This window comes from Nerophis lumbriciformis, linkage group LG03 (genome assembly GCF_033978685.3).
Source record: "Nerophis lumbriciformis linkage group LG03, RoL_Nlum_v2.1, whole genome shotgun sequence".
Classification (NCBI taxonomy): domain Eukaryota; kingdom Metazoa; phylum Chordata; class Actinopteri; order Syngnathiformes; family Syngnathidae; genus Nerophis; species Nerophis lumbriciformis.
Window position 1 is genome coordinate 950062 of NC_084550.2, and position 17288 is coordinate 967349.

The following is a 17288-nucleotide window of genomic DNA, read 5'->3' on the forward strand; positions in this document are numbered from 1 at the left end:
AATAAAAATAAACAGACTTTTCTTTTGTAAATAAAATAAACATACTTTTTTTTAACCATAAACAGACTTTCCTCTTTTTTTTAAACCATAAACAGATTTTTTTTTAAAACTCAAAATACTTAAAAAACAAAACAAAAAACACTTTGCTTTTTTTAACCAAAAACAGACTTTTCTCTTTAAACAAAAATAAAAATAAACAGACTTTTCCTTTGTAAATAAAATAAACATACTTTGTTTTTTAACCATAAACAGACTTTTCTCTTCTTTTTTTTACCCATAACAGACTTCTATTTTCTTTTTTAAATAAATAGACTTTTCTCCTTTTTGTTTACCACAAACAGATTTTTTTTTTCAAACCATAAACACTTTAAAAAAATAAATCAATCAAAATACTTAAAAAAAATTAAAAAATAAAAATAAAAATTAAAAACTTTGCTTTTTTTAACCAAAGACAGACTTTTCTCTTTAAACAAAACTAAAAATAAACAGACTTTTCTTTTGTAAATAAAATATACTTTTTTTTTTACCATAACAGACTTTTCTTTTCTTTTTTAAATAAATAAACCGACTTTTCTCCTTTTTGTTTACCACAAACAGACTTTTTTCTTTTTTTATAACCACAAACAGACTTTTTAAAAAAAATCAAAATACTTAAAAAAACTAATAAAAAAAAAACCATTTTCTAATTTTAGCCATTCACATACTTTTCTCTTTAAACAAAAATAAAAATAAACAGACTTTTCTTTTGTAAATAAAATAAACATACTTTTTTTAACCATAAACAGACTTTTCTCTTCTTTTTTTTTTACCATAACAGACTTCTATTTTCTTTTTAAAATAAATAGACTTTTCTCCTTTTTGTTTACCACAAACAGACTTTTTTTCTTTTTAAACCATAAACACTTAAAAAAAAACAAATCAATCAAAATACTTAAAAAATAAAAAAATAAAAAAAATAAAATAAAAAACTTTGCTTTTTTTAACCAAAGACAGACTTTTCTCTTTAAACAAAAATAAAAATAAACAGACTTTTCTTTTGTAAATAAAATATACTTTTTTTTTTTTTTTACCATAACCGACTTTTCTTTCCTTTTTTAAATAAATAAACAGACTTTTCTCCTTTTTGTTTACCACAAACAGACTCTTTTTTTTTTTTAAACCATAAACAGCCTTTTTTTTTTTTTTTAATCCATCAATCCATTTTCTACCGCTTGTCCTTTTTGGGGGCTTAAATTTTATTTTTTTTTTTTTTTTTTATTTTTTTTTAACCATAGACAGACTTTTCTTTTTAAACTAAAATAAACAGACTTTTCTTTTGTAAATAAAATAAACAGACTTATTTTTTAACCATGAACTAGACTTTTTTTTTTAGCATAAACAGACTTTTTTTTTGTTAACCGTAAAGAAAATGTTCTTTTTTAACCATAAACATTAAAAAAAAAAAAAAAAAAAACAGACTTAAAAAAAAAATTAAAAACAGACTATTTTTAAGCTATAGACTTTTTTTTTTTAACCATATGCAAACTTTTTTCTAAACCATAAACACACTTTTTTTTTTGTTTATCATAAAGAAACAGACTTTTGACTTTTTTTAATCTATAGCAACATCTATTTACTATAGCAACATCTATTTACTATCTACTATAGCAGGGGTCGGCAGCCCCCCCACACATCAACCCCCCCTCCCCCCTCCTTGCGTCGGTTGAGGTGGGCGGGGTTTGGTGGTAGCGGGGGTGTATAATGTAGCCCGGAAGAGTTAGTGCTCCATGGGATTCTGGGTATTTGTTCTGTTGTGTTTATGTTGTGTTACAGTGCGGATGTTCTCCAGAAATGTGTTAGTCATTCTTGTTTGGTATTTATTTGTATTTTTGTTAACATTAAAAAATATTTTCTACAATCCTAAAAAAAAGATTTTTTCGTAAACCTGAAACAAAACAAAACAAACAAAGAAAAAAAAAACATTGCAAGTGTTTTATAGTTTTGGTGTCTGAGAAATCTCTCAAATGGTCGCCCGACTCTCATACTTTTGTCCACCAAGGTTAAAACGCCTTAACGGGTATCGAAACTGAAAGTTAACTTGACGTCGCGTTCTCCTCCATTCTCTCTGCACGCTGGTACATCATGACACCATTATTGATATTTATAATACTAAATAGGTGCAAGACAACATAGATCATAATAATAATAATAATAATAATAATAATAATAATAATAATAATAATAATAATAATAATACATGTGTGAGAGCACAAAGATAATAATACAAATAATAATGATGTGTATGAGAGAACATAGCTAATAATAATAAATATGTGAGTACATAATTATTATTATTGTTATTATTATTAATACCAAATGTGTATGAGAGTACATAGATAATAATAATAATAATAATAATAATGTGAGAGTACATAGATAATATTATTAATAATAAAAGTGTGTGAGAGTGCATAAATAATAATACATATGTGAGAGTACGAAAATAATAACAATAAATGTGTGTGAGAGTACATAGATAATAATATTAATATTAATAATAATAAATATGTCAGAGTACATATATAATATGTGAGAGTACATAGATAATAATAATAATAATAATAATACATATGTCAGAGTACATATATAATATTAATAAATAAATATGTGAGAGTACATAGATAATAATAATAATAATAATAAATAATAAATGTGTGATAGTACATAGATAATAATAATAATACATATGTGAGAGTACATTGGTAATAATAAATATGTGTGAGAGTACATAGATAATAATAAATATGTGAGAGTACATATATAATAATAGTAATAAATATGTGAGAGTACATAGATAATAATAATAATAATAATAAATGTGTGAGAGTACATAGATAATAATAAATGAGAGTACATAGATAATAATATTAATAATAAATATGTGCGAGTACATAGATAATAATAATAAATATGTGAGAGTACATTGAAAATAATAATATTAATAATAATAAATATATGTGAGAGTACATAGATAATAATAATAGATATGTAATAATAATAAAAATAATGGATTAGATTTTATATCGCGCTTTTCTATTATTAGATACTCAAAGCGCTCACAGAGAAGTGGGAACTCATCATTCATTCACACCTATATGTGAGAGTGCATTGATAATAATAATAATATTAATAATAATACATATATGTGAGAGTACATTGATAATAATAATAATAATACTACATGTGTGACAGTGCATAGATAATAATAATAATATTACTAATAATAATAATACTACATGTGTGAGAGTGCATAGATAATTAATAAATGTTTGTACAGTATATATATAAATATGGAGATGCCATCATGTGTATCTTCTAGTAGAACCAAGAACTAAGTCTTTTATTCTACTTAAAAGTGCATTTTATTCTAAATGTAATTATACACTGTGTGTGTGTGTGTGTGTGTGTGTGTGTGTGTGTGTGTGTGTGTGTGTGTGTGTGTGTGTGTGTGTGTGTGTGTGTGTGTGTCCATGCAGTAGATGTAAGTGGTGCCCACATTTGAAGAATGACATCATTGCTGACTTTTGTGCTGACTCAGGAAAAATGAGTAGAGTGGATCAACACACACACACACACACACACACACACACACACACACACACACACACACACACACACACACACACACACACAGACAGACAGACAGACAGACAGACAGACAGACACACACACACACACACACACACACACACACACACACACACACACACAGTACAATTATTTAAGTCAGTTGACTAAATGGATGCAAATGGACTAAACAGTGTAAAATGTACAAATATATCTACAATCAATCTAGAAAGCCACTTGATTTAATGTGGCACGCCACATCATTTTACGTGCTCCTCCTACCGTTTCATTTGACATGGCCCGCCACATCATTTTATTGTGGCCCACATCTTCATTTGTGTGGTTGGTTTCATCCTTTTATGTGGTCCTCCCATTTCATTTTTATGTGGCCTACCATATCATTTATGTGGCCTACCATGTAATATTTTGTGATCCTACCATATCATTTATGTGGCCTACCATGTCATTTATGTGACTTGGCCACATCATTTTAAATGGCCCACCACTTCATTTTTGTGGTTGGCCACATCATTTTATGTAGTCCTACCATTTAATTTTTATGTGGCCTACTATGTCATTTATGTGACTTGGCCACATCATTTTTCATGGCCCGCCACTTCATTTTTGTGGTTGGCCTTATCATGTGGTCCTACCATTTAATTTTTATGTGGCCTACCATGTCATTTGTGTGGCCTACCATGTCATTTATGTGGCCTGCCACATAATTTGATGTGGTCCTACCATTACATTTTAAGTGGCCTACCATGTAATTTAAATGGCCTGCCACTTCATTTTACGTGGCCTGCCACTTTATTTATGACACTTCAATTTATGTGGACTGCCGCAACATTTAATGATGCCCACCTCATCATTTAGTGTAATAATCTGCTGTATTTGATGTGGCCTACCAACTGATGAAATAAGCAACATGGCTATTTCATTTGTTTGCTTTGTTACGATGTTACTACGATGTTAACATGTTGTGCTGTTACAATGTTGTGATGTAGCGATGTTACAATGTTGTGCTGTTACAATATTGCGATGTTACAATGTTGTGGTGTTACAATGTTGTGACGTTACAATGTTGTGGTGTTACAATGTTGTGGTGTTACAATGTTGTGATGTGACGTTACAATGTTGTGACGTTACAATGTTGTGACGTTACAATGTTGTGACGTTACAATGTTGTGGTGTTACAATGTTGTGATGTGACGTTACAATGTTGTGACGTTACAATGTTGTGGTGTTACAATGTTGTGATGTGACGTTACAATGTTGTGACGTTACAATGTTGTGACGTTACAATGTTGTGACGTTACAATGTTGTGATGTTACAATATTGTGATGTTACAATGTTGTGACGTTACAATGTTGTGATGTTACAATATTGTGATGTTACAATGTTGTGACGTTACAATATTGTGATGGAAATATGTTGTGATGTTGTGCTGTTACAATGTTGAGATGTTACAATGTTGTGATGTTACAATGTTGTGACGTTGCAACGTTGTAACGTTGTGACGTTACAATGTTGTGACGTGTTGTGGGTTACCCACATATGCGGTCCTCTCAAAGGTTTCTCATAGTCATTCACATCGACGTCCCACTGGGGTGAGTTTTTCCTTGCCCTTATGTGGGCTCTGTACCGAGGATGTCGTTGTGGCTCGTGCAGCCCTTTGAGACACTTGTGATTTAGGGCTATATAAATAAACATTGATCGATGTTACAATGTTGTGACGTTACAATGTTGTGACGTTACAATGTTGTGCTGTTACAATGTTGCGGCGTTACAATGTTGCGGTGTTGTGATGTTACAATGTTGTGATGTTACAATGTTGCGGTGTTGTGATGTTACAATGTTGTGATGTTACAATGTTGTGATGTTACAATGTTGTGATGTTACAATACTGTGATGTTACAATGTTGTGATGTTACAATGTTGTGACGTTACAATGTTGTGCTGTTACAATACTGTGATGTTACAATGTTGTGACGTTACAATGTTGTGATGTTACAATGTTGTGACGTTACAATGTTGTGCTGTTACAATGTTGTGACGTTGCAATGTTGTGACGTGTTGTGGGTTACCCACATGTGCGGTCCTCTCCAAGGTTTCTCATAGTCATTCACATCCACGTCCCACTGGGGTGAGTTTTTCCTTGCCCTTATGTGGGCTCTGTACCGAGGATGTGGTTGTGGCTTGTGCAGCCCTTTGAGACACTTGTGATTTAGGGCTATATAAATAAACATTGATTGATGTTACAATGTTGTGACGTTACAATGCTGCGGTGTTACAATGTTGCGGTGTTGTGACGTTACAATGTTGTGATGTTGTGACCCATCAATGTTGCGGTGTTACAATGTTGTGACGTTACAATGTTGTGACGTTACAACGTTGTGACGTTACAATGTTGCGATGTTACAATGTTGCGACATTACAATGTTGCGGTGTTACAATGTTGTGACGTTACAATGTTGTGACGTTACAACGTTGTGATGTTACAACGTTATGACGTTACAACATTGTGACGTTACAACGTTGTAACGTCACAACGTTGTGACGTTACAATGTTGCGATGTTACAATGTTGCAACATTACAATGTTGCAACATTACAATGTTGCAACATTACAATGTTGCGGTGTTACAATGTTGTGATGTTACAACGTTGTGACGTTACAACGTTGTGACATTACAATGTTGTGACGTTACAATGTTGTGATGTTGTAATGTTGTGGTGTTACAATGTTGTGATGTGACGTTACAATGTTGTGGTGTTACAATGTTGTGATGTGACGTTACAATGTTGTGACGTTACAATGTTGTGGTGTTACAATGTTGTGATGTGCCGTTACAATGTTGTGACGTTGTAATGTTGTGGTGTTACAATGTTGTGATGTGACGTTACAATGTTGTGGTGTTACAATGTTGTGATGTGACATTACAATGTTGTGACGTTACAATGTTGTGGTGTTACAATGTTGTGGTGTTACAATGTTGTGGTGTTACAATGTTGTGATGTGACGTTACAATGTTGTGACGTTGTAATGTTGTGGTGTTACAATGTTGTGGTGTGACGTTACAATGTTGTGGTGTTACAATGTTGTGGTGTTACAATGATGTGGTGTTACAATGTTGTGACGTTACAATGTTGTGATGAGTTAAAGTGTAAAAAACAAAGATGTTGTGTTGCTGACTAAATGGGCTGCAAAGACGAGGCGTCCTCTTAAATGTTTTCTATTTCATGAAGTTAGTGAGAACACTTCAATCTCCTTCCTCTGTTGCTGTCCTGCTTAGTGCCGCCGAGGAAAAAGGTGTGTGTGTGTGTGTGTGTGTGTGTGTGTGTGTGTGTGCGTGTGTGTGTGTAATGTTCCCATTACACGCAGCAACAATTTCACCCTCCCAAAGAAGACAATTTGCCATCCCAGCGAGTCGACACACACACAAACATTCATTAGGAAAGTGTGTTTTGTTCATGTTGCGTTTTAGAGGTTGACTACAGCCGCAGGGCACGTGAATCTGTCACGTGTGTTTCTGCAGACGCTTTCACCAACAAGGTACACCCATGTGGAGGCTCAAGTAGGACAAAATAAAAAAGATGAATAAATCCACAAAATGCTCAGTCATTCACAAACAAGGTCACCACTTTGTCAACAACAAATTGTTGAACAACAACATTTCTCAACAAGGAATTTATGGATTTCACCATCTACGCTCCGTAATATCATCAAAAGGTTCAGAGAATCTGGAGAAATCACTGCACGTAACATTGAATGCCCGTGACCTTGGATCCCTGAGGCGGTACCGCATCGGTGTGTAAAGGATATCACCACATGGGCTCAGGAACACTTCAGTAAACCCACTGTCAGTAACTACAGTTGGTCGCTACATCTGTAAGTGCAAGTTAAAACTCTCCTATGCAAAGCCACAGCAATTTATCAACAACACCCAGAAACACTTTGACTGAGAAAGTTGAGGAATGTTCATCAAAGACTAGGGCTGCAGCTAACGATTATTTTTCTATCGATTAATCTATAGATTATTTTTTCGATTAATCGGTTAATCTATAGATTATTTTTTTTTCGATTAATCTATAGATTATTTTTCCTTTTACCGATTTTTTTTAAATTTAAAATGAAGAGGAAAAAATAAATGTAGGCCAGTTTTTTCAAAAGGCATGGCTTTTATTTACAAAAAAAAAAGTATGGCCACTCAGTCAACATTGACAACAACATGACAAAATATTCTGTAACAATGTAAACATTTAAAACTTTTAACATTTAACAAAATTAAAAGTAGCTTATTTGCTTTTTAATGTGCAAATATAAAAGTAAACATCCAGTGCAAATCTTAATATTCTGGAATAGTATAAGCATTTCAAAAGTAAAAGTATTGCTTATTTTGCTTTAAAATGTGCAAAAATAAAGATAAACATCCAATACAAAAAAGTGCAAAACGGAAATATTCTGTAACAAGTGTAAACATTTCAACAAAAGTAAAAGTATTGCTTATTTGCTAAAATGTGCAAAAATAAAGCTAAACATCCAATACAAAAAAGTGTACAGTGTAAACATTTCAACAAAAGTAAAAGTATTGCTTATTTTGCTTAATAACACAACAATGATAGTATGATTAAAGTGAAAGTTAATTGTTGGTTTGTACATAGTATATGTAACTGTTAATGTTGTAAAAGGTATTTGCACAACTAATTAACGTTAGCGTTTGTGACACGTCTTGTGCCGTGGGGTTCTTTCAGGACCGACAGACTGAACGCCAGACGGCTTTGCCAGGTTTACAATCTTTTAATTTTACACAAAGTCTTTTCTCTTCCAACTGCGCGGATCGCGCACCTGGGCACGATTGCGGCGTCGCTCCCGGCGCGCCCCGCCTCGCCGCTCGCTCGCCGCCGCCGCCTCTCCACAGCGTTAAAGAGGAGCGCGTCTTTGTAAACACTGAACAGGCACGCCAAACGCGCCTCTCAGAGCGAAACGGTGCTTTAGTTTATGAATTTACAACGCAGATACAAATGACACATTCATGTTTTTGTGTAATGATGACAACGTATACGCACGCGGACGATTGACTTGTTGATGGTGATGGCAAGAACGCTGTCGGGGGTTTTCTTTTCAAATGTTCGTTCATAGCCGTTGTGCTGCTATGATAGGCCATTTCCGCTCCACACAGTGTGCATACAACAACATTATTAGGCCGTTTATTGAAATACTCCCACACTTTTGACGACTTTTGGCGTGCTTTTTTCCCCTCGCTCGCATCGTCTGCTTTGCGCTTTGCCATGACAGTAAAGTAGTGTGACGTAAATATGCGACGCGCCGACGCACAAAAACGGCGTCGACGTATTTACGTAACCGATGACGTCGACGCGTCGTTTCAGCCTTATCAAAGACTTATTTGGAACATCCCCCACAGGTGAACAGGCTAATTGGGAACAGGTGGGTGCCATGATTGGGTATAAAAAGTAGATTCCATGAAATGCTCAGTCATTCGCAAACAAGGACGGGGCGAGGGTCACTACTTTGTCAACAAATGCCTGAGCAAATTGTTGAACAGTTTAAGAATTTAGGGATTTCACCATCTACGCTCTGTAATATCATCAAAATGTTCAGAGAATCTGGAGAAATCACTGCACATAAGTGTAGTGGAATTTCTGACCTTTTTACTGTAGTAATTCAATGTTACTTCACTATGGGGGGTATGTAGTAATTCAATGTTACTTCACTATGGGGGGTATGTAGTAATTCAATGTTACTTCACTATGGAGGGTATGTAGTAATTCAATGTTACTTCACTATGGAGGGTAATTCAATGTTACTTCACTATGGGGGGTATGTAGTAATTCAATGTTACTTCACTATGGGGGGTATGTAGTAATTCAATGTTACTTCACTATGGGGAAACTATGGAGTAACAGGGACAAGGAGGGTGGGGGCAAGAGAGACGATATAGAAGAGACGTTTTTTGTATGTTAGATTAGACCATTGTAGCTGTGCTAGTGAGCACTTCTGTACGGGATTTGGTCTCAAGTTTATCTCCAAAGGCTTTGGAAATAAAATGACAAAATACCTATTTGTCAGGACTTGATCTTGGGTGTTTGCTTTTCCGGGATGCAGCGGAAAGTTGGCACGGGCGAGACGGGAATGAAGGTACATGATTTATTTAAACTATCAAAAAAAAGGAATAAACCAAAAGTGCGCACAAGGGCGGAAGTACAAAACTTGACTATAAACACAAAACTTGCACAAGGGCAGAAACTATGAACAATTAAACAAAACTTGCAAACTATGGCTTGAATAAAGAAAACTTACTTGGCATGGACAAAAAAAAGGAGCAGCGTGAACGATGGACATGAAAAGGAGTTAGAAATGTGTCGAGCATAAATGTGGTGTGAGGTCGTCAGAAAGACAAACTGAAAAACACTGAACTTAAATACTACAGACATGATTAACGAAAACAGGTGCGTGACTCAAGACGTGAAACAGGTGCGTGACGTGACAGGTGAAAACTAATGGGTTGCTATGGTGACAATCAAGAGTGCACAATGAGTCCAAACGTGGAACAGGTGAAACTAATGGGGTAATCATGGAAACAAGACAAGGGAGTGAAAAGACAGAAACTAAAGAGTCCTATAACTAAACAAAACATGACTTAAAACAAAACATGATTACACAGACATGACACTATTCTGTCTCTGGTGGTTCTTCTACTCAGCTTTATGTGTCATCAAAAGAAGCTTGGGAGTGACCAGCAACTTGAATTCCCTGGGAGAAAACGCAACACTAACCACGTTGGACGAAGTCTGGTGTGTGTGCGCGCTCGTTCACGAGAGCGCATCACCCAACGTCTCCGGACGACGTTGTCTGTAATGGCAACCCAATCCAACCTTGTACCATCTGATTATGATTAAATAAATCTCTTGTAAACAAATTCTCTTTTGTTCCTGTTTAAGATTCGGACATTTCCACCACATAAAATATGACTTTGCGCACCTTGGATCGCTCACGCATCAAAAAAGCGACATCGGTGTGTAAAGGATATCACCACATGGGCTCAGGAACACTTCAGAAAACCACTGTCAGTAACTACAGTTGGTCGCTACATCTGTAAGTGCAAGTTAAAACTCTACTATGCAAAGCCACAGTCATTTATCAACAACACCCAGAAACGCTGACGAGTCCACATTTTAAATAGTTTTTGGAAATTGTGGAGCAAAGAGGAAAAGAAGCATGGGTGCTGTTCTCGGGTGAAAGTGTAAAAAGGCAGCATTAATGCTGTAAGGTACATACAACATAAGTTGCCATCCAAGCAACGTTATCATGAAGGCGGGGCCGTGTCGTGCTCACCTGTGCAGGTGTGATCGCCGTCCAGGAAGCTGCGAGCGGGACAGTCGGCCGCGCAGACGCCGTGTGGAAGGCCACGCGACTGCGGCGCCATCACCTCCTCCGCCTTCAGGCAGCGCACGCAGTCGGACGCCAGCGGGCCCACGCAGGAGCGACATGACGGGTGACAATCTGTGCGCGCGCACACACACACACACACACACACACACACACACACACACACACACACACACACACATGGGGGACACCTCACTGCTAGTCACTCATCCATCATTAAACTTACTTATACTCACTGTGACAGGTGTGTGTGTGTATACACTCACTGTGACAGGTGTGTGTGTGTATTAGAGATGCGCGGTTTGCGGGCACAACCGCGGAGTCCGCGGATGATCCGCGGATCGGGCGGATGAAATTAAAAAAAATAAGATTTTATCCGCGCGCGGGTCGGGTCGGGCGGATTAATTAGATATTTTATTTTTTTTTGCGGGTGGCAGTTAAACCAATTGGGAAATCTACAGGTAAAAGCCAGTAAATTAGAATATTTTGAAAAACTTGATTTATTTCAGTAATTGCATTCAAAAGGTGTAACTTGTACATTATATTTATTCATTGCACACAGACTGATGCATTCAAATGTTTATTTCATTTAATTTTGATGATTTGAAGTGGCAACAAATGAAAATCCAAAATTCCGTGTGTCACAAAATGAGAATATTACTTAAGGCTAATACAAAAAAGGGATTTTTCAGAAATGTTGGCCAACTGAAAAGTATGAAAATGAAAAATATGAGCATGTACAATACTCAATACTTGGTTGGAGCTCCTTTTGCCTCAATTACTGCGTTAATGCGGCGTGGCATGGAGTCCATGAGTTTCTGGCACTGCTCAGGTGTTATGAGAGCCCAGGTTGCTCTGATAGTGGCCTTCAACTCTTCTGCGTTTTTGGGTCTAGCATTCTGCATCTTCCTTTTCACAATACCCCACAGATTTTCTATGGGGCTAAGGTCAGGGGAGTTGGCGGGCCAATTTAGAACAGAAATACCATGGTCCGTAAACCAGGCACGGGTAGATTTTGCGCTGTGTGCAGGCGCCAAGTCCTGTTGGAACTTGAAATCTCCATCTCCATAGAGCAGGTCAGCAGCAGGAAGCATGAAGTGCTCTAAAACTTGCTGGTAGACGGCTGCGTTGACCCTGGATCTCAGGAAACAGAGTGGACCGACACCAGCAGATGACATGGCACCCCAAACCATCACTGATGGTGGAAACTTTACACAAGACTTCAGGCAACGTGTATCCTGTGCCTCTCCTGTCTTCCTCCAGACTCTGGGACCTCGATTTCCAAAGGAAATGCAAAATTTGCATGGTTGGGTGATGGTTTGGGGTGCCATGTCATCTACTGGTGTCGGTCCACTCTGTTTCCTGAGATCCAGGGTCAACGCAGCCGTCTACCAGCAAGTTTTAGAGCACTTCATGCTTCCTGCTGCTGACCTGCTCTATGGAGATGGAGATTTCAAGTTCCAACAGGACTTGGCGCCTGCACACAGCGCAAAATCTACCCGTGCCTGGTTTACGGGCCATGGTATTTCTGTTCTAAATTGGCCCGCCAACTCCCCTGACCTTAGCCCCATAGAAAATCTGTGGGGTATTGTGAAAAGGAAGATGCAGAATGCCAGACCCAAAAACGCAGAAGAGTTGAAGGCCACTATCAGAGCAACCTGGGCTCTCATAACACCTGAGCAGTGCCAGAAACTCATCGACTCCATGCCACGCCGCATTAACGCAGTAATTGAGGCAAAAGGAGCTCCAACCAAGTATTGAGTATTGTACATGCTCATATTTTTCATTTTTTATACTTTTCAGTTGGCCAACATTTCTAAAACTCCCTTTTTTGTATTAGCCTTAAGTAATATTCTAATTTTGTGACACACGGAATTTTGGATTTTCATTTGTTGCCACTTCAAATCATCAAAATTAAATGAAATAAACATTTGAATGCATCAGTCTGTGTGCAATGAATAAATATAATGTACAAGTTACACCTTTTGAATGCAATTACTGAAATAAATCAAGTTTTTCAAAATATTCTAATTTACTGGCTTTTACCTGTATATACATAGTTAAATGTTGTTACCCACATACGAAAAACGAGCAGGCACCTGCAGCATATGCCACAACAGAAGAAAAAAAAAGAAAAGAGATGGACACTTTTACGGAGCGGAGAAGGGACGCCTCGCCGGGGTCCGGGACCGAGGCCCCTTCCCCCGAGAGGGCCCCACCGGGAGCCGTAGCTGAGGCGATCCGCGAGAAGGGCCCGACGCACGTCCAAGGTCACCACCGCGCCCACCGCACCGACACCCTGCCTCGTCCGCTTTCGCCGCGGCCGGCGTCACGCGCAGCAGGTAAGCCACCCCCGTGGCCGGGGGCTCGTAACAGGGGTCACTCCGCGCGCTCCGCCCGCGCAGCTTACCTGCCCGCCACCCCTGTTGCCGGGGGCGCGTAACAGGGGTCACTCCGCGCGCAGTGCGCTCACGAAAGGGGTGAGGCTCACCCTGGTTGATATAGAGAGCAGGACGGTGGCCATGGAAGTCGGAACCCGCTAAGGAGGGAGTAACAACCCACCTGCCGAATCAACTAGCCCTGAAAATGGATGGCGCTGGAGCGTCGGGCCCATACCTGACCGTCGCCGGCAGCGAGACGCGCTTGGAGGTGCGCTCAGCGCGGCTCCCATATGATTGCGCACTGGTGTGCGTCTGGGTCGTGACAGCGTGGCACGCGAAAGTCTGTGCTGCATTGGATCAGTCTCCTTTCTTTAACAGGCAAAAGCTTTATAACCTCACCATACCTGCCAACTTTTGAAATCAGAAAAACCTAGTAGCCAGGGTCCAAGGGCCGCAGGCCCCGGTAGGTCCAGGACAAAGTCCTGGTGGGGGGTTCAGGGCTTCGCCCCCCGACGCAAAATGATTATTAGCATTCAGACAGGTTAAAATGTTGCTAAAACCATCACTTTTCTATCAGTCACAGTGACTTTTCAAAACAAAAATATTACAGCAAAAATCATATGGGTTGATTGACATGTTTATTCTGTAAGCTAACTTCAATAGTTTGAAATTATTTTGACAGTTAATGCCAGTTATCCTGTCAACCTTTCACAAGACTTCAATTTGTTCATTGAAAGTATAAACACTTTTTACAGTAAACAAATGGTAAAACAGTACTAAACAATTCCATAAAAAAAAAAATTGGTGTCATTATTAACTTTCTGTCCAAGCTTGTATAATCTACTGCCTTGTTCAATTGTAAAAAATATTCTGTGCCTAAAATTCACATTTCTATCACAATTATCATACTGTAAACATGGTAAGCTCACTTCATTAAAATTAATAGTCCTGTCAATAGCATGGAATTACAATTCAAATGTAGTTTTTTTGTAAGCCTTTCAAAAGAATTCAAAATATGAAAAATTAATGAAAATTAATTGAAGCCATCAGACACTTGAAAAGTGGCACATCACATCTCTAATGTAATCATTTGAACTTTTCAACAGAAATAGCACTGCAAAAATATTAAGGACATACTTCTGTATTTTGGTAGTTATGCTGTCAACATTTAACAAGATTTCTTCAACTTGGACTTGAAAGCATAAATAGTATAAACACTTTTAACAGTATGTCGTGCTGTGAAATACAGCCGACAGGATTGCGCACCAAACACGAAGCAAGGCCAAAGCGCATGCATGGTGCAGGAGAACAAAGGACTTCTTTCATTTAAGGTTTGTGATAAACCATCAAACTCATTCGTTAAAAGGACTCTATAGTAATATAAAGCGAATTTTTCTGGACATTATCATGCAAGAAAAGTTTATTTTTGGGACCGCGATCACCGCGTAATGATTTTTAAAGGTTGCATTACATTATTAACTGTCCCATGTGATCAGCCAGTGCGATTGGAAGTCCATGCTCAATTATTGCCTCCGTAAATAAAACTTCGGCATTTATCACATCCAAAGAATCTGTTTGGGCGACGAAAAACGTTGAAAGTTTTCCACTTGTATCGCTAGCAACGGCATTAGACTTGTGTTTTTTTGTCCCAACGTGGTCTTTTACATCGCTAATTCCTCCGTGTCCGATCGAAAAATCTTGTCTGCACAAGGTGCAATTCGCGTAGTTTTCACCCTTTTTTTTTTTTAAATTAATGAAAAACCGTATTTTTTATCACTGCAACCGTAACCCGGAATAGGTTGATGAAAACCGTACGAATTACGGGAAAACCGGAGTAGTTGGCAGGTGTCTCACTAATGCCTTGCATCGTCTATATTAGATATAACGGGCGGATGGCGGGCGGGTGCAGTTCTGATCAAACGTTACATCGGGTGGATGGCGGATGCTTGACGACTTTCTGATGCGGTTGCGGATGAAATATTTGCCTATCCGCGCATCTCTAGTGTGTATACACTCACTGTGACAGGTGTGTGTGTGCGGGTAGAGTCCTTGGCCACAGGTGTGCACACACTGCCCCTGGTGGAGGAGGAGGGCAGGTGCACAGGTGGTGCACTGCGAGGCTGACACACCCCAACATGACGCACAGGTGCTGTGACACACTGAACATGGACGTCAAACGTAGCTCATTAAAATCATACTTCATCCCCTTGCAATGCAGTCTGCTGGAAACCACGGAAAGTGCCACTCTAGGTAGAAACTGGCACTGTGGTCAAAGTTGGAATTGCCTCCAAACACATTTTAAGATATTCAACTGTACGGCCGTCTGGATAGATATTGCATCCCCCTCCCCCAATTTGTCACGTTCCACGTGTCAGGCAAACCATTTTTTTTTTTAAACAATTAGGTCTTAGACTCGGGATAAATAGGAATCGCAATTCGATTATTTTTTCACACTCCAATTCCAAAGTGGTTGTACTCCTGGAGAAGATGGTGGATTATGCTATTGTTTTTTTTTAATATGCACATGCGTCATGGCCAATTACGCAATTGTTTTTTTTATATTATAAAATGGATAATAAATAGATCAATTAAATAATAAATAAATAAATACAATTAAAAAGCCCAAATGTTGAATCTTTTTTGTTTCTGAACACAAATGTTATTTATGTTTTTTTAATAAAATAAATAATAAATATATACAATTACATTTTTTTTTTTATTAAATGAAAAAAAAAACACGAATGTTAAATGTTTGTTGTATTAAAACACAAATGCTTTTTAAACTAATTTCTATGTTATAAATAATAAAGAAATACATCATGAATAAATGAAATAATGAATAAATATAATTAAATAAACCATTTTAAATAAAAAAATCACAAATGACGACGTCATTCAATTTAATTCAACTTACCAAAATGCAAGTGGCCTAGAAGGAAAAAAAATTCAATTACGCAATTGTTTTTTTTATATTAATCAATTAAATAATAAATACATACAATTAAAAAGCCCAAATGTTGATTCTTTTTTGTTTTTGAACACAAATTTAATTTTATTTTTTATTAAATAAATAAATAGACAAATATATACAATTACATCTTTTTTTTATTAAATAAAAAAAAAAACACAAATTTTAAATGTTTGTTGTATTAAAACACAAATGCTTTTTAAACTAATTTCTATGTTATAAATAATAATGAAATACATCATGAATAAATGAAATAATAAATAAATATAATTAAATAAACCATTTTAAATAAAAAAATCACAAATGACGACGTCATTCAATTTAATTCAACTTACCAAAACGCAAGTGGCCTAAGAGGAAAAAAATGTCAATTACGCAGTTGTTTTTTTATATTAATCAATTAAATAATAAATGAATACAATTAAAAAGCCCAAATGTTGATTCTTTTTTGTTTTTGAACACAAATTGTATTTTATTTTTTATTAAATAAATAAATAATAGACAAATATATACAATTACATCTTTTTTTTTATTAAATGAAAAAAAAAAACACGAATATTAAATGTTTGTTGTATTAAAACACAAATGCTTTTTAAACTAATTTCTATGTTATAAATAATAAAGAAATACATCATGAATAAATGAAATAATGAATAAATATAATTAAATAAACCATTTTAAATAAAAAAAAATAAAAAATGACGACGTCATTCAATTTAATTCAACTTACCAAAACGCGATTGGCCTAGGAGGAAAAAAAATTCAATTACGCAATTGTTTTTTTTTATATTAATCAATTAAATATTAAATGAATACAATTAAAAAGCCCAAATGTTGATTCTTTTTTGTTTTTGAACACACATTTTATTAAATTTTTTATTAAATAAATAAATAATAGACAAATATATACAATTACATCTTT

General features: G+C 36.5%; 1 protein-coding gene across 1 annotated transcript in view; it reads right to left on the minus strand.

Annotated features, from left to right (window-relative positions):
* Nucleotides 1-17288, minus strand: part of fras1 (Fraser extracellular matrix complex subunit 1) — a 383712-nt gene that overhangs the window by 181780 nt on the left and 184644 nt on the right. The window contains exons 16-17 of the mRNA XM_072912400.1: nucleotides 15417-15557; nucleotides 10964-11131 (exon numbers count right to left, since the gene is read on the minus strand). Of these exons, the coding sequence (XP_072768501.1) occupies nucleotides 10964-11131; nucleotides 15417-15557 (309 nt within the window). The remainder of the gene's footprint in view (nucleotides 1-10963; nucleotides 11132-15416; nucleotides 15558-17288) is intronic.